This window comes from Maniola hyperantus, chromosome 26 (assembly GCF_902806685.2).
Source record: "Maniola hyperantus chromosome 26, iAphHyp1.2, whole genome shotgun sequence".
In the NCBI taxonomy this organism is placed as follows: Eukaryota; Metazoa; Arthropoda; class Insecta; order Lepidoptera; family Nymphalidae; genus Maniola; species Maniola hyperantus.
The window spans coordinates 6,937,836-6,965,726 of NC_048561.1; the positions used below are offsets into that span (position 1 = coordinate 6,937,836).

A 27,891-nucleotide genomic window follows, 5' to 3' on the forward strand; every position below is an offset into this window, starting at 1 on the left:
CGAATCGGACTCGAACTTTTACTTATAGTTCCTTGACTTTACTCAAGCTTTCATTTAAATAAAACCCACTGAGTAGAGACGCCGTCTTATAAGTGAATTCTGATAATATAAGAATTATCGATAAAATTATTTATATTAGTTTACGATAAAAATATAAGTCTGATATTGAGTTAACTTTAAAATTTAAATAGAATTACAAGTAAAGTTATTATAGAATAAAAAGTGTTTAAAAAAGTTAAAAAAATAATGTTTTTGATTTTCGATAGAAAAATAAAAAAGTAGCGAAACAAGTGGTGTTTTGAATTTAACATTTTTGTTTACTTTTCAACCAAGTTTTTTAAAAAATATCAAAGGAATTGATTAAAAATTGTGTATTATATATAGTTTAAAATGGTTTTAAAATGTGTTCTTGTGTTGTTTATGTTTGTTTGCATTGCGAAGTGCTTGAAAAGAGGTGCGTACTTGATAATAACTGGTTATACGTGAACGATAAGTTAAATGTTTTCCTTATAATATGAAGACGCCTTAGTTCTATAAATTAATCTACACATTTATTACCTAGGTATATTGTAATATCTATATATATAAAAGGAAAAGGTGACTGACTGACTGACTGACTGAATGACTGACTGACTGACTGACTGACTGACTGACTGATCTATCAACGCACAGCTCAAACTACTGGACGGATCGGGCTGGAATTTAGCATGCAGATAGTTATTATGACGTAGGCATCCGCTAAGAAAGGATTTTTTAAAACTCAACCCCTAAGGGAGTAAAATAGGGGGTTTAAATTTATGTAGTCCACGCGGACGAAGTCGCGAGCATATAAGCTAGTGTATTATAAAAAGATTTGCCCTGACAGACTGACTGACTGACCTAGCGCCTACGGAACTTTTTTTTTATTTTTAGGGTTCCGTACCTCAAAAGGAAATACGGAACCCTTATAGGATCACTTTGTTGTCTGTCTGTCTGTTTGTCTGTCTGTCGGCCTGTCAAGAAACCTACAGGGTAGGTACTTCCCGTTGACCTAGAATGATGTTTGGCAGGTAGGTAGGTCTTATAGCAGACATTCGGGGAAAGAAAAATTTGAATTTAGGGTTACATCACACAAAAAAATTAAATTGTGATCATGAACTAATAATTTTTTTATTAATTTTCGAAATTAGAACTGTAAAATAAGTTCTATATCAAGTGGCGTACCATATGAAAGGTCTTCACCTGTGCATTCTAAAAAAAAATTTTTATTTATTTTTATGCATCATAGTTTTTGAATTATCGTGCAAAATGTCGGAAATAGTGCGGAACCCTCATTGCGCGAGCCTGACTAGCACTTGGCCGGTTTTTTTATAGACTAGCGCTTGGCTGCAATCAATGCAATGCAATCAAAAAAATCATTCAACCTGTCAAAATTCCAAATTTTTACCCCCAGCGTTTTAGGCTATGCGTTGATATATTATAGGTAATATAAGTTTTTAGTCAGTCAGATAGGTCTTCATTTCCCCAAATTGACAGGCACAGACAGACGAGGTACCTACCTACCTACTAAGTAGTTTAATTTTTCTTTCTATTTCAGGTGATCCCTGCCAATTTAACAATACAGCCGGCATCTGCAAATCTATCAATGATTGCCCGGTCGCGAGGAAAATACTTTATGAAGACGAGAGGAAACCTCCTGTAAGACTCGTTATTTTTTACACGACACACAAAAGTTTTCGATTTAGTTTGTCTAAAACATAGGTCTAAAAAGAAAATATTACAACATCGATATAAATGACAAGATATGGTCAACTGTCAAGCGAACAAAATTTTTCACGGTGTAGAAACCAAATAAATCAGCGCCACCTCTTAGATAGGTACCTACCTTAGATGAATGACTACTAATGAACGACCCGTTTGAAATCCAGACGTGCGCGTCACTGAGGTACAAACACACTTTCATATCAGTACCCTTATTATAATCAGTACCCTTATTATAATCAGTACCCTTATTATAAATGCGAAAGTATGTTTGTTTGTTGGTTTGTTGGTTTATTAGTTGTTGGTTTGTCCTTCAATCACGTCGCAACGGTGCAACGGATTGACGTGATTTTTAGTATGGGTATAGATAAAGACCTGGAGAGTGACATAGGCTACTTTTTATCCTGGAAAATCAAAGAGTTCGCACGGGATTTTTAAAAACCTAATTCCAAGCGGACGAAGTCGCGGGCATCAGCTAGTTTATAATAAGGGTGCTGATTCTGATTTTTTTTTTGCCGACGCTATGTTCTTATTTCAGCTGACGTCACGCCGATGTTTTTTAGGTTTTTAACAATCCCGTGGGAACTCTTTGGTTTTCCGGGATAAAAAGTAGCCTATGTCACTCTCCAGGTTCTTAACTATATAACTATACCCTTGCAAAAAATCAGGTCGATCAGGACAAACCAACAAACCCATAAACTAACAAACAAACACTTTCGCATTTAAAATATGGGTAGTGGTACCGGGAAAACGTCTTTTTACTTATGGTTGTGCTTAATTCTAGATGTGCAGATGGGAGGGCGACCTGAGGATAGTCTGCTGCCCCACCGATGACGTATTCTACAGAACTGGAATCTTCAGGAAGTACTTCTTCGATTCTAACCATGGCATCAAGCGGTCTAAGGATATGGTATTTATTTTTTACACTACACACAAAAGTTTTCGTTTTAGTTTGTCTAAAAAGAAAATATTACAACATCGATAAAGCTAGCCTTATCTAATTACTATATAAATCATGACCGCGTGGAATGGTGCCAAGAATACTGGCTGCATTTCCGCGCTGGACAGCCAGGCTTATCCGTTGCGCAAAAAATGAGCCAGCCCTTCTGGGCTATTAATCGCGGTGAAATGTCTCGTAAAAAATTTTTAGCACTAAGATATAAATGACAAGATCATATGGTCAAGCGAACATAATTTTAGATACTAATTAACGACCCGTTTGAAATCCAGACGTCACTGAGGTTGCATTGGTGTATAAGCACCACTGAGTCGTTGCCATTTTGTTTGTTCAATGGCCCTGTCCATACGAAGTAATATATAAGTCAATGGTGTTTTCTACAGACCTGTCGCTACAACGGCGCGCAGCCTCTGCTATGCTGCCCGAAGACGAGCGAAGTAGAGATGCCTCCTGAACCCAGCGGCTGTCCCAAGCTGAACAGACCTTCACTGAACACGAATGGACAGCATTTTGCTTGGCTGAGTATGCAATTCCTTTATTTAAAAGAGTTTCTTGCTGGTTTTTTTCGGTAGGAACGGCTTTCCGAACTAAAAAATAAATAAAATAATGATTTTATAAATTATTATCTTTAAAAATGAATTCTAGCCCCATAAACTACCGCTATACAAAAAAATCACTTCAATTTATTACTACAGTCCAAGACTCAATTAACGACCTTGTTTAGTTTAACACAGCCAATAGTTAAGATAGAGGCTTCTTTAAAGGACCATTCAGAGGACGGTGCGGTGTCATATTCAACCTTTATGCAATGCATTAAGGTTGAATATGACACATGCCGTCTGAATGGTTCCTTAAAGAAGCCCTTATCTTGACAGCTATGAACGTCAATGTTGAAGACGTAGGTCCTCGGCTTCGCCTCGTCCTTCCAGTATTACTCGGCCGGCAATTGCTTTATTTTCGGCCTGGACTCTAGTAATGTACTATTTTTCAACCGCCGAGTTTCTTTGCTGGTTCTTCTCGGCAGGAAAGGCATTCCGAACCAGTGGTAAATGTAGTTGACGATTCAAAAGTACTTGTAAAAGTTTTATTGAATATATATTTTTTCTATTGAATAATTTATTTATTTCAGAATGCCTCGACTACCAGCAGTACTTCAACAAGTGCGTGGCCAAAGCCGGCAACCCGCACGAGTACACCAGAGTGGACACCTGCGGGAGGGACACCTTCCGCATCGCGGGAGGCACCGAGGCCAACCCTATGGAGTTCCCGCATATGGTGAGACTTACTATCAGCAGTACTTCAACAAGTACGTGTCCAAAGACGACGTGATCTCCCCACTGCCACTTCAGCTGGCTGATTCCTTCAGCTATGTCGGTCACACTGGTTCTCCTACGGATTTCCTCTTTACGGATTTTGTCCCTCAGAGAGATACCCAACATACCCGCTTCATTGCTCGCTGAGCAACTTTGAACTTGTGGACAAGGCCAACTGTCAGTGTCCACGTCTCAGCCCCATACATCATCACAGCTAGGGCACACTCATTAAAAACTTTCGTCTTTAGGCTTTGGGGTATCGATGAATTAAAAAGACTTGACGCAATTTTCCAAATGCTGCCCAGCTCAGCTGTATTCTTCTGTCAGCTTCCTTGTCGAAGTTGTTTCTACCGAGTTGTATTACTTTTCCTAGGTAGTTGTATTCTTGAACAACTTCGATGCTGATTTGATGGTTCTTGACTGGTATAAATACTTAGGACTATTTATTGAATCAACCGATCAGCCTGTTTGCGTCCACTGCTAGACATAGGCCTCCCCAAGAGCGCGCCACCACACACGATCCTCCGTCTTCCTCATCCACCCGCTTCCCGCTACCTTTTTAAGGTCGTCAGTCCAGCGGGTCGGAGGTCCGTAGGAGAACCAGAGTGACTGACATAGCTCAACGGATTAGCCAGCTGAAGTGGCAGTGGGCAGGCCACGTCTGCCGCAGAACCGATGGCCGCTGGGGCAGACGTGTTCTGGAGTGGAGACCGCGTATCGGCAAGCGCAGTGTGGTACGACTTCCAACCCGGTGGATTATACAGGGTTACAGGAAAAAAGGAGCCCGACTCGCACTTGACTGATTTTATATTACCTTTTGACCTCATTAAAAATAATCTTAACTATTTTGCATTAAACTCGTTTTTACATTGATTCTGATTTAATTCTTTAGCAATAGCATTTGTTAGAATTTTCTACCTGGTCTCTTTGTTGTGTAATTTTTTCTTGATTTTATGATTTTTTTTATAATTTTTTTGTACCAATGGATAGCTAACGAAACGTAGATGTTTTTAAAATAATCCGCAGGATAAGTGCTATAGTAATTTTTACAGAAAATTTGCAAGTTATTCAAAGAATTAAATTTAAAAATCGAAAACTTGTACAGTTTTTGGGCTGTAATTTTAAAATGCTTGAAGATTTTTTTAGTTTTATAACTGTTTATTATTACCAAGGATATGTACTAGCAAGAAATAAAAAAAAATCTGCTGAAATACATTGTTCCTTTTTTTTATTAATTTTTAAAGTGGCAAACACCCTTTTACCAAGAAAAAAAAATAAAAAAATGAATAACTCGAAAACGATACACTTTCGCATAAGCACTTTAGGGGTCGTTTGATAGCTAATGTCCTGTACTATAACCCCTTACCGGGATCGTGTCCTCTTTTTCTGTAACCCTGTATATTATGGCTTTTATTTAAAATGTTTTGTTCTTGCAGGCAGCGCTGGGGTGTCGTAACGCGGTGCCCACCGAGGAAGAAGACGTGGTTTGGATCGGCGGGGGCTCTCTTATCAGCGAGAAGTACATCCTGACGGCAGCACATGTCCTGGTCTCCCCTACACAGTAATTAAACTTTATACGCGGCGGCGCGCGGCGGGTGATAACGTATCTCACGACAGGCTTGCGACAGACGTAAATCTCGCGATCATTTCTGTCAAACGTCCGGCTTGAGAGAGACAGCAATAGCCGAAACGCAAAATAAGAAGAAGAAGAGAGACGGAAAATGAACTGTCGCATTGTTACTGCTGTCGCGTTGCTGTCGCTACTGCAACGTTTTACGTAATCACCCCGCCGGACGATGAAATGAAATGAAATGAAATTATTTTATTTATGGTATAAGTCCCGCAAATTGCTAATACATCATTTTGACGTCAGCCAAAATAAAAATATACCATCAGCTCGAAACTGCAGTCTAGTGCTGACGTCACTAAAATGGCGGCTACGCGCATTAGCAATTTGCGGGACTTATACAGTCATGGATGGGTCCCTTTCACATTTCGCCATTTATGTATGGCGTGCAAATTTTTTGTGGTTAACGTAGAAACTGATTAAGGATATTTTTTAGGGTTCTGTATCTCAAAAGGAAAAAGGAACCCTTATAGGATCACTTTGTTGTCTGTTTGTCTGATTATCCGTCTGTCCGTCTATCTGTTGTGTCTGTCAAGAAAACCTATAGGGTACTTCCCGTTGACCTAGAATCATGAAATTTGGCAGTTAGGTAGGTCTTATAGCACAAGTCGAGGAATAAATTCGAAAACCATGAATTTGTGGTTACATCACAAAAAAATGTGTTCAGGAAAAACTTTATTTAATAAATCACATACAGGGTGTAACCAGAACGCTGGCATTTACCAATAAATTGACTATTATTATGGTACCTACAAATTTGTATTTATTTAGCTACCGATTACTTACCTAAGTATATATTTTTATTCTAAAAAATTTTTTTTTTTCAGTGGTGTCATACAATTCGCACTATTGGGAACAGTCAATAAGTCAGACACGCAAAATGGCGCCCTCCACAACATAGTGCGAAGAATCCCCTACCCTACCTACCATGTCGGCTCACTGAACTATGACATAGCACTCGTCGAACTGGAGAGACGGTAACTAACTATCATTTATCACATTGTATCAACACAAAATGGCGCCCTCCACAACATAGTGGAACAATCCCCTACCCTACCTACCATGTCGGCTCACTGAACTATGACATAGCACTCGTCGAACTGGAAAGACGGTAACTAACTATCATTTATCACATTGTATCAACACAAAATGGCGCCCTCCACAACATAGTGGAACAATCCCCTACCCTACCTACCATGTCGGCTCACTGAACTATGACATAGCACTCGTCGAACTGGAGAGACGGTAACTAACTATCATTTATTACATTGTATCAACACAAAATGGCGCCCTCCACAACATAGTGGAACAATCCCCTACCCTACCTACCATGTCGGCTCACTGAACTATGACATAGCACTCGTCGAACTGGAGAGACGGTAACTAACTATCATTTATTACATTGTATCAACACAAAATGGCGCCCTCCACAACATAGTGGAACAATCCCCTACCCTACCTACCATGTCGGCTCACTGAACTATGACATAGCACTCGTCGAACTGGAAAGACGGTAACTAACTATCATTTATCACATTGTATCAACACAAAATGGCGCCCTCCACAACATAGTGGAACAATCCCCTACCCTACCTACCATGTCGGCTCACTGAACTATGACATAGCACTCGTCGAACTGGAAAGACGGTAACTAACTACCATTTATTATATTGTATCAACACAAAATGGCGCCCTCCACAACATAGTGCGAAGAATCCCCTATCCTTCCTTCCTATTTTTTTAAATATTATAGTTTTTTTATTTATTTAATATATATATATAATATATCTTACAATTCTGAAACAATCCTATAACATATTACAAAGTAGATTTATAGTATTGTATCATACACACCCTCATGTAATGCGAATAAAGGATTTAAAAAAAAAACCAGCCAAGTGCGAGTCAGGCTCGCGCAACGAGGGATCCGTACTACAGTCGTATTTTTTCGACATTTTACACGATAGTTCAAAAACTATGATGCATAAAAATAAATAAAAATCTGTTTTAGAATGCACAGGTAAAGACCTTTCATATGATACCCCACTTGATATAGTTATCTTACTTCGAAAATTGAAAATACTAATCATTAGTTCATGACCACAATTTACTTTTTTTTGTATGATGTAACCATAAATTCACGGTTTTCAGATTTTTCCCCCGAATGTCTGCTATAAGACCTACCTACCTGCAAAATTTCATGATTCTAGGTCAACGGAAAGTACCCTGTAGGTTTCTTGACAGCACCGACAGACAGACAGACAGACAGGCAACAAAGTGATCCTATAACGGTTCCGTTTTTCCTTTTGCGGTACGGAACCCTAAAAAACTGAATTTGAAAATTTCCCAGGGTACGTTTCTCGGAGTTCATCCGGCCAGCGTGCCTGCCCGTCCCCCGGAGGGAGGTGGAGGGTGACAGGATCATCGCTGGGTGGGGGGAGACTGGGTCGCGGGCGCGAGCTGAACTACTGCTGACTGTAAGCTTGAATATCTGCCCTCTAGGGACCGCGGATTTGCTCGCCGAAAATATAAACCCTTTTTACTCTCTATCCCGTGGGAATTTCGAAGAATCCGGCTTAAAGATGCAAACGATTAACGCGAAGGATTATTTTCTTCTTTATCCATACTTATACTATAATATTATAAATGCGAAAGTGTGTCTGTCTGTCCGTCTGTCTGTCTGCTAGCTTTTCACAGTCCAACCGCTTAACCGATTTTGATGAAATTTGGTATAGTGATAGCTTGCATCCCGGGGAAGGACATAGCTTGTCCGCCCGTTCCCCGGAGGGAGGTGGAGGGTGACAGGATCATCGCTGGATGGGGGGAGACTGTGGGTCGCGGGCGCGAGCTGAACTACTGCTGACTGTAAGCTTTGAATATCTTCCCTCTAGGGACCGCGGATTTGCTCGCCGAAAATATAAACCCTTTTTACTCTCTATCCCGTGGGAATTTCGAAGAATCCGGCTTAAAGAATCAAACGATTAATCCGAAGGATTATTTTCTTCTTTATATATGTTACGGGTAAAGTTGGAAGTTGAAATAAACTTAGGTTCACCCGGGTATACTTAGTTATTACCCAAGGTGCTTGGGTAATGTCCAAATAATAATCTTTAATCTTCTTAATATATAAAAGGAAAAGGTGACTGACTGACTGACTGATTGACTGATCTATCAACGCACAGCTCAAACTACTGGACGGATCGGGCTGAAATTTGGCATGCAGATAGCTATTACGACGTAGGCATCCGCTAAGAAAGGATTTTTGAAAATTCAACCCCTTAGGGGGTGAAATAGGGGTTTGAAATTTATGTAGTCCACGCGGACAAAGTCGCGAGCATAACCTAGTGAAAAATAAGTTTTAATTCGGAGTTTACCCATACTCACCTAGGTCTACCCAATGCTTACTTTTGCGCGTGAGGAGTAACTTTTTATGGATTATACCTATTTTATAACTCTTTTTTCAGGCACAGTTACTCGAGGACAATTCTCTATGCAGCAACAAGTTCGAGGGGAAGAGCTTCACGTGGAATGGTGAAGCCATGATATGTGCTGTGGGCACCAAGGCCACCACCAAGCCCCACCACGCTGACTCTTGCAAGGTCATCATCATCATCAATGACTAATATTCCCCTTTCGTCTCCAACTAAGCGTCAAGCTTGAGCTAGGAGTAAGTACGACAATAGTGCAACGGGCGGGGTTTGAACCGTCGACCTTTCGGTTTTCAGTCCACTCCTTTACCGGTTGAGCTATTGAGGCTCTAAGGCATTGTAATATGGGCTGCATTGTAATATGGGCCTTTAAAAGTAGTTTCAATAACTGCAAAGTGTCGCTACTAGATGGCATTAACAGTCGCTTCAGTACTGAGTGCACATACATATCTATCATATCACAGAGCCTCAATAGTTCTACCGGTAAAGGAGTGGACTGAAAACCGAAAGGTCGACGGTTCAAATCCCGCCCGTTGCACTATTGTCGTACCTACTCCTAGCACAAGCTTGACGCTTAGTTGGAGAGGAAAGGGGAATATTAGTCATTTAACATGGCTAATATTCTTTATTAAAAAAAAAAAACACAATTTTCGTCACTGGCAGTAAGCGAAACCGTGGCCGAGTGGTCAAGGCATCGAGCGCGAACCCAGAAGATGCAGGTTCGATTCCTGCCGGTTACGCTATTTTTGATATGTATTTAAAATTATCACCATGATCAATCCATCGCCGGCGCATTTGTCTATCATCATCACCCAATCGTGTCACACTGTGATTCGTTGGGAAGTGCGAACTCATGGGTTTTTTAGGGTTCCGTACCTCAAAAGGAAAAACGGAACCCTTATAGGATCACTTTGTTGTTTGTCTGTCTGTCTGTCGGTCTGTGAAGAAACCTACAGGGTACTTCCTGTTGACCTAGAATCATGATTTTGACATGTAGATTGTAGGTAGGTCTTATAGCAGATATTCGGGGGAAAATCTGAAAACCGTGAATTTGTGTTTATATCACACAAAAAAATTGTTGTCATGAACTACCTATTAATTAGGATTTTCAGTTTTCAAAGTAAGATGACTATATCAAGTGGGGTATCATATGAAAGGTCTTCACCTGTGCATTCTAAACCAGATTTTTGATTATTTTTATGCATCATAGTTTTTGATTTATCGTGCAAAATGTTGAAGAAATACGACTGTAGTACGGAACCCTCGGTGCGCGAGTCTGACTCACGCTTGACAGATTTTTTCTCCGGACATACGGAACCTTTTTATGGAAAACTTAATTTAGGTTTTTATGTTTACAGGGCGACAGTGGCGGCCCCCTAATGGCGTTAATGAAAAACATAAAATGCAGTTACTCAGTAGAAGGCATCGTATCCAAGGGTCCCACGATGTGTGGCCAGGGGTACCCCGGGGTCTACACCAGGGTCTCATATTACCTAACCTGGATTTTGGATAACGTTTGGCCAGAATTGCAATCAGAAAATTTCAAAAATCATTTTCTGGTCTAGAAATAATTTCTGAATTGGGTCTCCAATTTTTTTATTATTTTATTATAAACTAGAATAAAAATAATGACGTAAACTGAAAAAAAAACTAATTAAATCGATCAAATAACAAAAAAGTTCAAAGCATTTAAATATAATTCTGATTAGACAGAGATAGCGATACAGCAGTTTGACGTCACACCTACTAATGCCATAGTAGCTTCGTGCGGTTTCATACAAATTTTCGTTTTGCGAGAAAGGGATAGAAGACCCTCCCACTCCAAAATTAAAATGCCTGTGCCTGTAACTTTGTAAATCTTTGTTGAATTTTAATAATTTTTTCAGCGTACGTCATTATTTTTATCCTAGTTTATAATAAAGTAATAATATTTATCAAATTCAAAAGTAGGCAAATACCCAATTATTGGGAAAATATTTGAAAACTTTGCTCAAACCTAAGTCTCATTATTTGTTTTCCATCAGACATGACTGTCGACAAGTACATTAAAATAAATATTTTTCTTAATTCGGATTCTGACAAAAGTTAGGAAAATATTGGGAAATCAGGGCCTGTTTCACAATGCAAGATAAACTTTATCTGATGAATAAAATGGACATATTGACATGGAGTCCCAATACAAAAAAGTTATATTTTAATGTCTGTATTCGTTAGATAAAGTCTATCTGGCAGTTGTGTATCAGGTCCTTAGTATTCTAAATTAAGAAAAGGTCAGAGGTTGAGTTTTCTGTATTGGGAAAATTATGGAAGTTTTTCTGGTTGGGAAAATTTAGGTAAATAAAAATTAATTCATACTGAAGTCCTCGTTTTAATGTCTTCCCTTGAATTGCACATCGATATATCTTACAGACTAACATAATGCTTACATAGCTCCCAAACTTAAGGAGTGTAATTGATATTATGAACTAAAACTCACTAACATTTTTTACGTATTTATTTGACGTTCACATTGAATATATCGCGTTAAATTTAACTCCTCACGCGCCATTTTAACTTTTGTGTAAATTTTCATGTCAAAATTACGACTTTAGTCCTTATTTTAAATGTGACCTCTACTTTTGACATAACAGTTGACCCATAGAGTTAAAATGGCGCGTGAAGAGTCATTTTGTATAGACTATAATATATTTTATTAGGAAAAACCTGGAAAAACCAATTTTGCACTCTTTGACGTATAATAAAAGTAAAATTAGAATTATGAAATTATTTTTGTAAATACCTAGATAAAAAAATAATATATACCTAACTATTTCATTAACAATTATTAATTATTATTATTAAAGTGAGTCAGTGAAGACCTAAAAATAAATTTAAATATAACTTAAAATAAAATAAACTAAATTTAAATTAAAACTGATAATATTATATGTAGTTAAAAATATATATTTTACTTACCTATAACAGATAGGTACCTCACTTTATTTTATATTTGCGATAACTTTTTTTTAAAACTAAGTAAAGCGCTAAAAAAACGTTAATAAATGTTGATGCGTTTTATTTTACGTCAAACGTAAGATAAGATTACTATTTCGGTTATTTAATATTTTTCCTATTTGCATTTAATACAAACAATATACTAAGAAAATAGCTTACAATTAAAAATATTATATACAGTATTTATGTCACCTCCTAGGTAATTTATTGTATCAACTTCCATTAAATATCAATATTAATTATTATATTATAATAAGTATTTTAAATTAGCGCAATATTTTCCATATATACACATAATGTATTATATAAATGCGTACAAAATGACGACACGACAATTTAACTTTTTGTGTCAAATTTCAGTCCTTATTTTAAAGGTGAACCGTACTTTTGACATGACAGTTGACCCATAGAATTAAAATGGCGCGTGAGGAGTCATTTTTACGGACTATAATGTACTTCGCTTGGTCAATAAGACCAATAACATATTATATCATTTTAAAACATTTTCGTTTAATAATAATTAGACTTGAAAATGTTTATTACGATTTTGATACGTTTTAGGTTCCGTACCCGAAGGATGCCTCCGCTGTCCATCCGTCTGTCCGTCTGTCTGCCAGCGGGCTGTATCTCATGAATCGTAATAAGTAGGTAGAGAGAATTTTCACAGAATGTGTAATTCTATTGCCACTATAACAATAAATAATAAAATTCAAAATGGCCGCCATGAAAAAAATGTTTTATTTCTTGTGCGATGGTACGGAGGAAATCCGTAACGAGGAAATTCGTCGGAGAACCAAAGTGACGGACATAGCTCAACGAATCAGCCAGCTGAAGTCTGACAGTGGGCAGGCCACGTCTGCCGCAGAACCGATGGCCGCTGGGACAGACGTGTTCTGGAGTGGAGACCGCGTATCGGCAAGCGCAGTGTGGGACGACCTCTAACCCGCTGGACTGACGACCTTAAGAAGGTAGCGGGAAGTGGGTGGATGAGGAAGGCAGAGGATCGTTTGTGGTTGCGTGCCCTTGGGAAGGCCTATGTCCAGCAGTGGACGCAAACAGGCTGATTGATTGATTGATGGTACGGAACCCTTCGTGTGCGAGTCAGATTCGCACTTGACCAATGCTTTTTTTTAATAGACTAAGCAGCTTTCGCTGATGCGTCTATATCAGGAGTGCTTAGAGTTTTCCAAATGTTTGTCCAATCTATTCTTGAACTGGTTACTTAACAGAACTTGACATTATCACATCCTTAGGCAATTTATTCCGTATGTGAACAACTCTGTTGGTCAGAAAGTGTTTTAATGGATTTGACGATGGCAATTGATATTGTAGCTTCATAACATTCATATTCATTCATATTTTGTATCTATTATTTAGAAATGCAAAGGAAAAGATTGGTTATTTTTACGAACTAATTCAGAAACGCTACGGAAAAGTTCAGTTAAAACGCTTCGGTACTTTTACTTGCGGTACGCTTCTCTCTGCTTCCTCCTGGCGATCTCGGCGCTCGCTTCCTGGATCGCTTCCCAGAGCTTCGCTTCGGAGAGGATCTGCCGGGAAAGCTCTTCGATGGCGTTGTCTGACTCCATTAGAGGCACGAATGCATCTTCGTCGACGTACTGGGGATATACACATCGATATAAATTACAAGATATGGTCAAGCGAACAAAACTTTTCACGGTTTAGGAACCAAATAAATCAGCGCCACCTCTTAAATACTAATGAACCCGTTTGAAATCCAGACGTCACTGAGGTTGCATTGGTGCTAAAGCACCACTGAGTTGGTGCTATTTTGTTCGTTCAATAGCCATGTCCATACGAAGTAATAGATAAGTCAATGAATATAGGTACATCATATAAAAAAATACAAAACCGACTTCAATAACCACAAACACTAAAAAGTAAGGGGTTGAATTTTCAGAACTTCTTTCTTAACAATGTCTACGTCATAATAGCAATCTGCATGCCAAATTTCAGCCCGATCCGTCCAGTACTTTAAGCTGTGCGTTGATAGATCAGTCAGTCAGTCAGTCGCCTTTTTCTTTTACATAATATATATATTTAGATAAGTAATACTGACTGACCTGTCGTTGTCGTACTAGTTCTGGTATTGGTCTGGTGGGCGATGACCGTTTCCGTCCACATCCTGAAAAGTAACGGCAGAATATAGTTAGTTATAAATAATTTCAAAAAACCTCGACTGCGGTTTGCATTGGTTTGCAAAACTCGGGTCAACGCCGCACCTACGACGTGGCAATGACTCCGAGTGGCCTACCTACCGAATATTCGTTGACCTCTAGCGTCAGTCAGATGTTTTATTTGCAACTAGATGATGCCCGCGACATCGTCCGCGTGGATTTAGGTTTTTAAAAATCCCGTGGGAACTTTGATTTTCCGGGATAAAAAGTAGCCTATGTCCTCCCCGGGATGCAAGCTATATCTGTACCAAATTTCGCGGATGGGCCGTGAAAGGCTAGCAGACAGATAGACAGATAGACCCATTCGCATTTATAATATTAGTATTGATATATCGTGAGCTTTGACAAAAATACAGGATTTTTTTCACTTTTCTTGTGGTATCTACCATATCAGTAATCATCAGTACTTTTACCTGCCTTCGTTTTTGCCAGCGGTCTGGTTACACCCTGTATATAGAAGATTGTCTAGTCGTTGCTTACCTGTGAAAGCATTACAGAAGGGCCTCTTCTTTGGAGCCACCATGACTTCCTCACTCATCCTCTGTTCATAGCCTTGTATCTGGAATAAAAAACATGCAACTTGAACAAAAAAACTTGGATAGGTTAAAAGTAAGATAAATAGGTAAACTATAAGCTAGGGCTTAAGGAAAAGGTGATTGACTGACTGACTTGCTGATCAGTGATCTATCAACGCACAGCTCAAAGTACTGGACGGAACGGGCACAAATTCGGCGTACATAATAATATTATGACGTAGACATCCGCTAAGAAAGGATTTTTGAAAATTCAATTAAAAAAACCCCCCTAAGAGGGTAAAATATGGGTTTGTGTGTTCGTCCATGCGGACGAAGTCTTTGGCTTTTAAAAAATCCCGTGGGAACTTTTGTTTTTCCAGGACAAAAAGTAGCTATCCGTAAAAGTAGCTATCCGTAAAAGTAACTATCCGTAAAAGTAGCTATCCGTAAAAGTAGCTATCCGTAAAAGTAGCTATCCGTAAAAGTAGCTATCCGTAAAAGTAGCTATCCGTAAAAGTAGCTATCCGTAAAAGTAGCTATCCGTAAAAGTAGCTATCCGTAAAAGTTGCTATCCGTAAAAGTAGCTATCCGTAAAAGTAGCTATCCGTAAAAGTAGCCTATCTGTAAAAGCCAGTCCGCGGGATGTAAGATATTGCAGTACCAAATTTCGTAAAATCGTTTAAACGCATGATTCTTTAAAATTCCCGTGGGATCATCACGTTTTAGGAATGCCATTCCTTACAGCATCAGGTCAGGGCCAAGGAGTTGGATCCAAGAGTTCAAAAGTTTTTACTTGGTACTTGGTAGGTACCTCCAATATCAATTTATAACCAAAAGTTTCTAAATCCCATCATTTTTGACGGTCAGCTCCTGTACAGCATCAGGATTGAGTCCATTAAAATAAAAATTACGCAAACAACTCCTCCTTTTTTGAAAGTCGGTTAAAAAGTAACCTATGTTACTCCTCGGTTAATCCTCTACTTGTCTGTGAAAGTCCCGTCGAAATAGGTTCAGCCGTTCCGAAGATTAGCCCGTTCAAACAGTTGAAACTTCAATTTTATTTATTAGAATAGATATATATATATAGATTAGACAAGGTACTTACCGAAGCCGAGTCGCAAAGGTCCATGGTCAGAACAGCTAAGAGTAACAACAACGACACGCGGCATGCGGCTGACATGGCGGGAATTTTGACAGCACGGGACAAGATGGCGGACCTGGAAGAAAAATAAAAATCTCTCAAGATTCCTCATTTCAACTTATCGCCAGCCCACTATTAAGCATGGGTCTCCTCTAAGAATGAGAACGGTTTAGTTAGACCATAGTCACCTAACCAAATACGAATTGGTGATGGAGAACTCTCAGGCATGCAGGTTTCCTTACGATGTTTTCTTTCACCCTCATAAAGTAACTGATTAAATGCGAGTTGCAGTCACACACGATCATTGACTTATATCATCAAGGGTGATCAACCCATCACCGGCTCACTACAGAGCACGGGTCTCCTCTCAGAGTGAGAAGGGTTTTGGCCATAGTCTACCACGCTGGCCATGTGCGGATTGGTAGACTTCACACACCTTTGAGAACATTATGGAGAACTCTCAGGCATGCAGGTTTCCTCACGATGTTTTCCTTCACCGTTAAAGAAAGTGATATTTAATTAATTAAAACGCACATAACTCCGAAAAGGTAGAGGTGCGTGCCCGGGATTGAACCCCCACATTCGATTAGAAGACGGACGTCCTAACCACTAGGCTACCACTAGAATTTTTTTACCAACCAACTTCAAAAACTCATCTTGTGCTGCGCTGCGCGACGTGACACGGAGTGACGCGCCACGTCAAACTAAGTATAATAGTTTGACGCAATTCGCAGTCGGGGTTTTTGACTTAAACTTTTTAAATTATTAACTTATGGGTTGATTTAAATTATTAACTTATGGGTTGGTCTTTTAATTACATAATTTTCTTTGAATAAAAATGGCAAACAAACGATGGGTCACCTGATGTTAAATGACTGCCGCCGCCCACGAATATTTGCAGTACCAGAGGAACCACCAATGCGTTACCGGCCTTTCAGGAATTTCTTGGTCCACCCCTTGAATAACCCCATTAATAAGCCATTGAGGCTTCAGCTGTTTTAATTGAACCAAATTGACGAACTCCTAAGTTGAAGTGTTTAAAAATACAGTGAAATTAAGAGAAAATTCTGTAAAACAATTCGATGTACTTAACTTGTAACAATTAGAAGATAGACTCGCTAATTCACAAGACAAATATTATTTGTACGAGCCCTTATACCTAAAGGGACAAACTCTTAACTAACTAACTAAATAATAGAGTCAACTTGTTAAAGTCTAGCGCACACCACAGATAATACCTAATAGTCGGATCCGACATCGCTTCTCTTTATCTTAAGGTATCGTAACTCACGAAAAAGTTACTTTGTACCAGCGAATCCATAATTACTACTATTAAAAATGCAAGTTACCCTGTCTGTCTATCAAATTGTTGTGATTTGTTTTGACGCCGAAATCGCTGTTACATTTATACCTAAAACTAGCTTATTCCAGTGACTTCGTCCACGTAGACTACACAAATTTCAAACCCCTATTTCTCCCCTTTGGGGGTTGAATTTTCAAAAATCCTTTCTTAGCGGATGCCTACGTCATGATAGCTATCTGCATGCCAAATTTCAGCCCGATCCGTCCAATAGTTTGAGCTGTGCGTTGATAGATCAGTCTGTCAGTCACCTTTTCCTTTTATATATTTAGACTTATCTATACTAATTAGTAATTACTATACTACTAATAAATAAAATTGAAGCTCATATAATATGGTTATTCGAAGTGTACCATAACGGAATCAAAAGTTTTGAAGTTTGTCTGTCTATTTGAATGGGGGCTAATCTTCGGAACGGTTGAACTTATTTTGATGGGAGTGGGACTTTAAAGAAGATTGAAGATTTTCGGTCTCAGGCATAAATAGCCCGTCTGCGTTAGTGCTTACCCTAGTGCCTAGTTTTTATAATCGAATTAAAACTTTCTAGTCAGAAATCAACTAAATTACAAATCTAAGCCTATCTTCTAGTATCTCTCGAAGTTAATAAATACTAGCTATATATGATACCCCGCGACAATGTCCGCCTGGATATACAGGATGTATCCAGAACCAAGCTGTGATAGCCTAGTGGTTAGGACGTCCGCATTCTAATCGAAAGTCGGGGGTTCGATCCCGAGCACGCACCTCTAACTTTTCGGAGCTATGTGCGTTTTAAGAAATTAAATATCACTTGCTTTAACGATGAAGGAAAACAGCGTGAGGAAACCTGCATGCCTGAGAGTTCTCGATAATGTACTAAATTCAAATGTACTGTAACATTTGACGCTTGCTAGTGACGTCGAAGCCTTGACGTTTTGTTAGAAGTTCCCTTACTATCGTGAACTGTGATATAACTCCCGCAAATTGCTAATGCGCGTGGCCGCCATTTTAGTGACGTTAGCACTAGACTGAAGTTTCGAGCTGATGGTATATTTTAATTTCGACTGACGTCAAAATGACGTCATTTCGATGTTAATGAGACATGGTTCCAGCGCAATAACAATTTGCGGGACTTATAATACTACTAGCTGATGCCCGCGACTTCGTCCGCGTGTAGAAGACCGGCCCCGCTCCCCCGCGGACTGTAGTAGGTAGCGAATCTTAATATATAAACGGAAAAGGTCACTGACTGACTGACTTACTGACTGACTGACTGACTGATCTATCAACGCACAGCTCAAACTACTGCACGGATAGGGCTGAAATTTGGCATGCAGATAGCTATTATGACGTAGGCATCCGCTAAGAAAGGATTTTTGATAATTCAACCCCTAAGGGGGTGAAATAGGGGTTTGGAATTTGTGTAGTCCACGCGAACGAAGTCGCGAGCATACGCTAGTGCATAATAAAACTATATGACATAGTAATATTGTCATAAAGAAACATTTTACGATATAATTTTGGGAGAGGCCTACCGAATTACATTGATGAGACTACTATTCTATTCTAGTAGTTGGAGTGGGTAGTTCACTTACTTCAATAGTATTACTACTATAGTTAATATAGTTATTATAGTATTTACGGTGTATGACGTTATCAGTAGGTACCCTCATCAATACCCTTGTTATAAATGCGAAAGTGTGTTTGTTTGTTGGTTTTGTTTGCTGAGTTTGTTGTTGGCTCTTCTCAGACCTGGGCGCGTTTGGAACCCTCGTAGCTTTAGGTTTAAGTTTGCGTAATAATTATAACCACTATATCTTACAAATCCAACATTTGACCATCAAAAAGAGTTATTTATTTTACCTATTTTGAATAAATCATTTGACTTTGTTTATTGGTTTGTCCTTTAATCACGTCGCAACGGTGCAACGAATTGACGTGATTTTTTGCATAGGTATAAATAAAGACCTGGAGAGTGACATAGGCTACTTTTTATCCCGGTAATAACTATCAGACGATGGGAATAACGGGAAACGATTGGAACCTCTAAAGACGGTCACCCATCCATTTACCGATGTGCGTCAACGTTGCTTGACCAGCGCTATTGACTGACTTGCACTCTTACAGCTAGGCCACGTAAGACACGTCCCTGAAAATCTAGATTCTTGAAATCTAGTCAGGTAAGTACATATGTCTATATGAAGAAAAAAGTGCTTATCAAAGAAAGAATCTCGGAAGTAGGTAAGTAAAGTAGTGTGACGTCACAAAAAGGCTTTCTGTTCAAGTGTTGAGAAGTTGAGCCCTTCAGACTGATTTCAACGTGAAAATCGCCATTTTGTTTTACCTACGAACTACAATGAAACTAGAGAAATACTTTTTTTTATTCATTACTAGATGACTTGCCCCGGCTTCGCTCGGGTGGAGTTTAGAAAATTGAGGGGGAGGTTGAATTAAATTGTTCTCTCCGTAAGAACCATCCTCGTACTTCAAGGAATATTATAAAAAAAGAATTAGCGAAATCGGTTCAGCTGTTCTCGAGATTTGCGATAAGCAACACATTTAGTGATTCATTTTTACATTATAGACTAGCTGATGCTCGCGACTCTGTCCGCTTGACATCGCAAAACATCTGACCGACGACGCTAGAGGTCAACGAACGTTACCTAAGTGTTCTACTTACTCGGAGTCAATACCGCGTCGTAGGCGGGGCATTGACCCGAGTTTTACACGCTGTGCATTGCGGGTTTGAAAAATACTAAATCGCCTTTATAATGGGGAGTGCTCTGAAGAGCTTTTTGACCTCATTCCACCCTCATTTTTCTACAACCGCACCGCGTGCCACCGTAAGGAGTTTCACCCTCACCACCTGGGTGTCTGGTGCACTTCGACCGTCCGCTGCGCCAGATCCTTCTCTCCACGCACGTGCAAACTGTGGAACCAACTCCCATCGGCGGTGTTCCCACTAGATTACAACATGGGGTTATTCAAGGGGCGGACCAACAAATTTCTAAAAGGCCGGCAACGCATCGGCGGTTCCTCTGGTGCTGCAAATGTTCATGGGCGGCGGTAATCACTTAACATCAGGTGACCCGCCTGCTCGTTTGCTCGCTATCTCTATAAAAAAAACCGGCCAAGTGCGAGTCAGGCTCGCGCAATGAGGGTTCCGTACTACAGTCGTATTTTTTCGACATTTTGCACGATAATTCAAAAACTATGATGCATAAAAATAAATAAAAATCTGTTTTAGAATGTACAAGTGAAGACCTTTCATATGATACCCCACTTGGTATAGTCACTCCCTTATCTACACTAATATTATAAAGAGGAAAACTTTGTTTGTTTGTTTGTACTGAATAGGCTCAAAAACTACTGGACCGATTTTAAAAATTCTTTCACCATTCGAAAGCTACATTATCCACGAGTAACATAGGCTATATTTTATTTTGGAAAAAAATAGGGTTCCGTAAGATATTTGGGTTTTTCGGACACAAGGTGTAAAAAATCAACCAGAAAAGTTACTTATTTTGCGTACGCTGCCTAAACTATAAAAGATAGAACCATAAAATGTTCTAATTAATTGTAGATCTTATAAATATCTACAAAAAAGTCCGCGACACACTATACCCATCTATGTCGAGTGAGGCACAGCAACCATTTTTTAAATAAAAATCTTGAATTTTTTTGGACTACATTTAAACGCGTTTATTTTACTCATGCTATTAATCCTTATCAAAATAAATGATTTCATCACTAAGAACAGTTTATGGAGATAATATTTGGTCTTTGAATGATTAAAATTGGACGTTTGGTTTTGAAGTTATGGCGAAATTAAAATATTACGATTTCTGCTGCACGGCCCGTTGTATTATATAAAGAGGTAATGTCGTTAAGTTTGTTTGTAGGGGGTAATCTTTAGAACTACTGAACCGATTTTAAAAATTCTTTCACCAGTAGAAAGCTACATTATTCCTGAGTGACATAGGCTATACGGGATCTTTAAAAACCTAAATCTACGCGGGCGAAGCCGCGGGGATCAGCTAGTTTCTAATAAATATACTAATTATTAGTTCACGACCACAATTTAATTTTTTTTGTGTGATCTAACCCTAAATTCACGGTTTTCAGATTTTTCCCCAAATGTCAGCTATAAGTTCTACCTACCTGCCAAATTTCATGATTCTAGGTCAACGGGAAGTACCCTGTAGGTTTCTTGACAAACAGACAGACAGACAGACAACAAAGTGATCCTATAAGGGTTCCGTTTTTCCTTTTGAGGTACGGAACCCTAAAAACCACTAAAACTAACAAAATGAGGCAAATGGTTATTGGTATTGGATTGTGTTTAGGTAGTATAACAAATAACGCTAAGTTTTTGCTAGCGTTCTGATTACACCCTGTATAGTGTATACTACCCTCAGCCTTTGAGGATATCACTTATTTTGACATTTGTACACGACTAAAGAACTTGGCACCTGAAATTCTAAAACAATAATATTTCACTTTACATTTACACGCCTTACGGCTCTTACAAACTGATGGAATAATAGTGTTGTAAACGCCGACCTGTTTTTGAAGCAACTTGCGCTGATAACAGCAGTGAGCGTCATGAAGCGTACTCGAAACTGCAGTGCACGGCAGAAAGTAATGTGCATCGACCTTAAGATAAAGACAGTGGTTTTGTAGAGCATTCTCTGTCGTTGAGACCGACAAAACGTTACATAGGTATGAGTGACAGAGACAACGCTCTACAAAGCCGAAACGTCAGTCTAAAGGCCAACGTTCATTATTTTCTGCCGCGTACTGTAAATGTTAGTAATGACTGATGAGACATCGGTCAACACTAAAGGTGAAATCTATAGAGCGCACTTTGACTTTGCTCAGACTTAAGATTGAGTTAAAACGAAACAGATTTATGTGAGAGCTATAGCCCTGTCTCGTTTTAACGCTGCCTTAAGTCTAAGCAAAGTCAGAGTGCGCTTTATAGATCTCATACTAAGATCATTGGCAAGTGTCAATTTTAATTCCCGGTACCCTCCGTGAGGCACTTCAAAAAAAATAAACAGTCATTTTGAATGGCACACCTCTTCCAGCGTACATACTTGTATATTATGTCCATTTCAGTGGTTGTAAACTTTTAGCTATGTTTAAAACTCCAAAGTTTAAATCTGTTTGAACCCTAATCAACAATTGTCGAGGTTATTTTTGTTTACTTGTGAATACAGTGCGACAAGGCTATCTTGGCGCGTGGCGAAAATCGGAACTAACGTTGCCGTCAAGTGTCCCCTTTGTTCTTTTTTGAATATTCTCAGCCTTTGTACTCCAACAGCGTCCCCCTGTCAATGTCATTCAAATGCCAAGAGAGCCTTGTGGCACTGTACGTTTTTATTCCATTTTTAGGGTTCCGTAGTAAACAAGGAACCCTTATAGTTTCGCCATGTCCGTCCGTCTGTCCGTCCGTCCGTCCTCAGTTAATCTCAGAGACTATTAGTGCTAGAAATCTGTAATTTGGCATGAGTATAAATATTAATCACGCCGACAAAGAGGTGAAATAAAATTTTGATAAATATTTTTTTTAGGGTAGCTCCCCTACATGTAAAGTGGGGATGAATTTTTTATTTTCTCATCTACCCCATAGTATGAGGTATCGTTGAATAGGTCTTTTAAAAATACTGTGGGTGTGGTAACATCATTTTTCGATTTCTAGATCCGTTTGTAAAATATAATGTTTTAAAGTGCTCATTTTTATTAGAGTCAAGTGTCCCCCCCTCTATCAGCCAAATGGTAGTATATAGGAACGTGAAAAAATTCACAGCAGTAGTATATATAATCAATTTTAAAGGAAATCACTATCATAGCTAAGTAAGGTTCACAGGGTAAGGAGTTATATCTGTTTTTTGAGGATTGTGACTACGGAACCCTACACTGCGCGTAGCCCGCCACGCACTTGGCCGGTTTTTATTACTTTATTTTATTCAGATACAAGTCAATACAATTTTTGATATGTAGGTACCTATTTAAATTTATTTGGAAATTTCCTTGAAGTGTAGGTAAAACACAAGAAAAATTATAGAAACACTAGTAGAACGCTTAAAAAACAATTCGTACTTACTTTAATCGAAAACATCATTTAATGCAAGTAATACTTAGATATCTATTCTACTTTAAATTCAGAAGAAGTAACCCCATGGATGGTTGGCGATTAAAATATCATTAGAGAATCCTTAATATTCATGGGATGAGTCTAATGTAGAGAAAATAAGGAAAATTTGTATTTGATGACAAGTCTTAACTGGGAGAGGGCCCGAGTTCGATTCCCGACTAAGCTGGATTTTTTAAAGCTAAACTTCGCTGGGTGCGGCGTGAGATAGCTCAGTAGCTCGATTGCGGGAAAACTGCATCAATCATTATTACAATCGCAATCGTTGTGATTGGGAAAACTACTCTTAGAAATTAGAAAAGACATAATAGGTAATGTAGAGATGTTTTAGATTTATTTTAATTTTTGACATTTGTAATAACTATTATTTAAATTTGTATTTTCTTTTGTGACTAAGTGAGTACCTATTTAATGTGACTAATTTTATCAAAACGATGTACACGTCGTTAGGTACATAATATTGCATGCTAATTAGGCAGAGTTTGGTTGTACCTTTCTTTTTGTTTTTGTTACATCTCAACTGTTTACCCATATTCGCAATAAAGAAATTTGTATTGAATTGAATTGAATTGGGTGAGTTTATAGTATTCTTGTTGTATAGTGTGTATTGTAGCCAAATGTTGTGTATTGTGTAGTATTGTAGCCAATAGTAAGCGAGTCAATCAGAGGTGATTGCGATCGTGACATTGTAGCTGTCATTTTCAAAAAAACGTTGCGTTATAGTTTTACTTTAACTGCTCGTATAGAGATCCATATAATGTTTCATGCACAGTAAATGCTTTCGAATCACCAAGTGAATCTACCACTGGCTTGTAAACTGCAGGGCGATTGTCTGAAACCTGCATCAATCATTATTACAATCTCAATTGTTCTGATTGGCTGAATTTGTGCGATTCTTGTTGCAACAATGCATTGTGGCCAATAGTGAGCGAGCATTAACCAATCAGAGATGATTGCGATCGTGACATTGTAGCTGTCAAACAACCGCGGTAGAGCCACAGAATTCACTACCGTGAAGAACCAGTCAGAAACACGTCGGTTGCCCGTTTCCAAAATCGCTAGGGTCTAGTTGCCTCTCTACCAGCATTGTAGTTATGGTTAGATTAGATTTAGATTTAGCGTTACGGTGCAATGATACTAAAAAACCGGCCAAGTGCGAGTCAGACTCGCGCACTGAGGGTTCCATATTGCAGTCGTATTTTTTCGACATTTTGCACGATAAATCAAAAACTTCAAAATCGAAGTTGTGGGCATGCCCATCGTGCCCACAACGGCGGATCATGGGCGGATCAGCGCTTGAAGTCCGGATTGGCAGACTTCACACACCTTTGAGAACATAATGTAGAACTTTTAGACGAATAGGCTCTCAAGCATTCGTATATTAAAAATGTTTAAAGAAATAAGAATACTTTAGGTATCTACGGTACCTAACAACGAGGAATGCAGATGAACTTGCGGACTTCGAAAAGATTTTTAATATCTCCATTTCTAATTTGAATTTACTATATTTTTGTTACGAATGAGTAAAACGTACTCTGCTTTTCAAGGAAGAAGGTCATTCACCACAAAAAGTTACCTCCTTCGTAGCTATTCGCTAACTCAGTGTCTAACACTAAATGATAGCCACCGAGCTCGTTCGACATTTATTTTTAACTAGATGATACCCGCGACTTCGTACGCATGGATTTAGATTTTTAAAATCCCATGGGAAGTCTAGCCTATGTCCTTCTCCGGGATGCAAGCTATCTCTGTACCAAATTTCGTCGAAATCGGTTGAACGGTTGGGCCGTGAAAGGCCAGCAGACAGACAGACAGACAGACACACTTTCGCATTTATAATATTAGTATGGACTAGTTGCCCCGCCGAACTTCGTACCGCCGATTCTTTTCCAGGATTTTTTTTAAATTTTTCTCTCCGTAAGAACCATCCTCTTACTTCAAGGAATATTATGAAAAAAATAATTAGCGAAATCGGTCCAGCTGTTCTCGAGATTTGCGATCAGCAACACATTCAGCGATTCATTTTTATATATAGAGACGATATACATTGAAGGTTTTCTACGAAAAATTATTTTGATGTCACTCAATGAAGCAGCAATTTATAGAATTACGACGCATTATTTCACTAATGCAGTTCTATCGTTTGTGTTGTTTGCTGTTTCATATTTCACTGATAATTAATTATTACATTGTTTTTTGTATATACATATATTAAAATTCTATTAAATAAACTTAAATCTAAATTAAAAGTACTTAAAAATATTAAAATAAAACATACAAACTTAAATAAACCTTTATCATCATCATCATGATTAACCCATCACCGGCTCACTACAGAGCGCGGGTCTCCTCTCAGAGTGAGAAGGGTTTTGGCCATAGTCTACCACGCTGGCCATGTGCGGATTGGTAGACTTCACACACCTTTGAGAACATTATAGAGAGCTCTCAGGCATGCAGGTTTTCTCACGATGTTTTTCTTCACCGTTAAAGCAAGTGATATTTAATTAATTAAAACGCACATAATTCCGAAAAGTTAGAGGTGCGTGCCCGGGATCGAACCCCCGACCTCCGAATAGAAGGCGGACGTCCTAACCATTAGGCTATCACAGCTTATATAAATATATAAATAAACCTTACCAACTTAAAATTAAACGTCGTCAAAAAGTCCGCCCCTGGTTGCCCCTGGGCCAAAGGTGCCCATTAAGCTGGCACCATTGCCACGCTGAATGGCGATGGACAACCTTTGGAGCAGGTAGCAGGTAGGCGCCAGAGCGCGCATCGCAACCTCTTTCCCTTAGAGCCCTCGCCCAGGCGACTTTTTGTAGCGATACAGTAGCGATGCTGTCGCGCGTCCGCATCGATACAGTCGCGAAGCGGTCGCTAGCTGTGTGCCCTCGCCCACGGTCTCAGATTCAGTCGCGATGCAAACGCGATATTGTCACGCTTCTGTGTCGATGCAAACGAGAAAAAATGTTGCACTGATGCTCGGTTCTCTATTCACGCGCCACCCTCCCTCCGTTCTTCCCCCGATGTCATCCGACAAAGTCGCGCGTTTGCATCGATACAGTCGCGATGCAGTAGCACGTTGCAAATGCGACTAACACGCGTTAGTAGTGATGCTGGCGTGCGTTTAGTAAACGCGCGACAGCATCGCTACAAAAAGTCGCCGTGGGCGAGGGCTCTTAGACGTAAGGTTTATTTAAGTTTGTATGTGTTATTTTAATATATTGTTTTTTGTAATTTTCTTGTGCACTAATTATTGATTAGTAAATAAATTCTAATTCTAAAATGAGATCGGTGACTAACATTCAGTGTTAGACACCGAGTTAGCGAATCACCCACTGGTAGGAATAATACTTGTTTTTTTTTTTATTATACGTGACTGGTTGAGATGGGTGATTTTTTTGAAATAGCGATAGCGAGCAAATGAGCAGGCGGGTCACCTGATGTTAAGTGATTACCGCCGCCCATGAACATTTGCAGCACCAGAGGAATCGCCGATGCGTTGCCGGCCATTCAGGAATTTGTTGGTCCGTCCCTTGAATAACCCCATGTTGTAATCTAGTGGGAACACCGCCGATGGGAGTTGGTTCCACAGTTTGCATGTGTGATGGCAATCGGGGCATGAGGCGGGGGGACGCCCCGCACGTCAGCCGCGCTCGCCCGCACCGGGTTAGCGCCGGGCTGCTCGGGTGTGCGGGGCGTTCCCTCCCCGATTGCCATCTCGACCTGTCGCTGACTATACAAGTGTTGCTATTTGCAACATTTTTTTCACTTTGCTGTAATGTTTTTGTTATAGTGATCATAATCATCATCATGATCAACCCATTGCCGGCTCACTACAGAGCACGGGTCGTCTCTCACAATGAGGAGGGAGCGACGAATTGACGTAATTTTTTGCATGTCTAGGTATAATTGAAGACCTGGAGAGTAACATAGGCTACTTTTTATCCCGGAAAATTAAAGAATTCCCACAGGATATTTAAAAACCTAATTCCACGCGAACGAAGTCACAGGTATCAGATAGTTAGTAATAGTAAATATAGATATAAAAAAAACTAGAAATTTTTTAGGTACTTACTTAGGTCTTTCGGACGTCAGTCGCAGCAGCAAGCACTAACTAGTTTTAATTTCTTTGTTTATATAAAATACTAGATTGCGTTACTAGATGAACCTAGCCCGGGAGTCGAACAGGGAATGCACTGGTGGTGGTTGAACACGTTTATATATGGGGGTTACAGCGAGAATGGGCTAGGGGCATGCGTAGAGTCGATTGTTACTAAAAACGCATAAAAAATTCCCTACTATAAAATGTCGTACAAATTCTGGTAAGCGCTCATTATGGAGAATGACGCACTCTTATAATGAATGACAGTTTAGTAAATTACTAGCTGATTCCCGCGACTTTATCCACGTGGACTACACAAAGGTCAAATTTTCAAAAATCCTTTATTTATTTATTTATTCAGATACAAGTTAGC

At 39.2% G+C, this 27,891-nt stretch overlaps 3 protein-coding genes across 4 annotated transcripts in view; 1 reads left to right on the forward strand and 2 right to left on the reverse strand.

The window, feature by feature from the left end:
- The window catches only part of LOC117994276 (venom protease-like), a 21,602-nt gene extending 18,393 nt beyond the window's left edge, over positions 1-3,209 (reverse strand). Inside the window, exon 1 of the mRNA XM_069507770.1 lies at positions 3,084-3,209. The gene's annotated coding sequence lies outside the window, so the exon portion shown is untranslated. The remainder of the gene's footprint in view (positions 1-3,083) is intronic.
- Positions 1-11,489, forward strand: part of LOC117994314 (venom protease-like) — a 14,382-nt gene extending 2,893 nt beyond the window's left edge. Inside the window, exons 1-10 of one of the 2 annotated variants that reach the window (XM_034982202.2) lie at positions 89-454; positions 1,577-1,677; positions 2,525-2,650; positions 3,082-3,220; positions 3,828-3,973; positions 5,448-5,572; positions 6,466-6,615; positions 7,989-8,115; positions 9,103-9,237; positions 10,425-11,489. In XM_034982202.2, the coding sequence (XP_034838093.1) occupies positions 391-454; positions 1,577-1,677; positions 2,525-2,650; positions 3,082-3,220; positions 3,828-3,973; positions 5,448-5,572; positions 6,466-6,615; positions 7,989-8,115; positions 9,103-9,237; positions 10,425-10,631 (1,320 nt within the window). In that variant the 5' untranslated portion in view covers positions 89-390 and the 3' untranslated portion in view covers positions 10,632-11,489. Of the gene's footprint in view, positions 1-88; positions 455-1,576; positions 1,678-2,524; positions 2,651-3,081; positions 3,221-3,827; positions 3,974-5,447; positions 5,573-6,465; positions 6,616-7,988; positions 8,116-9,102; positions 9,238-10,424 lie in introns of those variants that run through there. The other variant, XM_069507776.1, reaches the window with a different exon arrangement.
- Positions 11,490-11,503: 14 nt separating this feature from the next.
- CCAP (Crustacean cardioactive peptide) lies at positions 11,504-27,602 on the reverse strand. The gene is made up of 5 exons (XM_034982076.2): positions 27,492-27,602; positions 15,879-15,990; positions 14,739-14,817; positions 14,145-14,206; positions 11,504-13,679 (listed from the first exon to the last, which is right to left on the reverse strand). The coding sequence occupies exons 2-5, from the start codon at positions 15,951-15,953 to the stop codon at positions 13,521-13,523; spliced, it is 375 nt and encodes a 124-aa protein (XP_034837967.1). The 5' UTR covers positions 15,954-15,990; positions 27,492-27,602; the 3' UTR covers positions 11,504-13,520.
- Positions 27,603-27,891: the final 289 nt, after the last annotated feature.

Coding starts and splice junctions, on each gene's coding strand:
- CCAP (XM_034982076.2), bottom strand. CDS start 15,953: ATGTCAGCCGCATGCCGCGTGTCGTTGTTGTTACTCTTAGCTGTTCTG. Junction 14,207..14,738: donor CTTCTGTAATGCTTTCACAG/GTAAGCAACGAC, acceptor GTTACTTTTCAG/GATGTGGACGGAAACGGTCA. Junction 13,680..14,144: donor AACTAGTACGACAACGACAG/GTCAGTCAGTAT, acceptor GTATATCCCCAG/TACGTCGACGAAGATGCATT.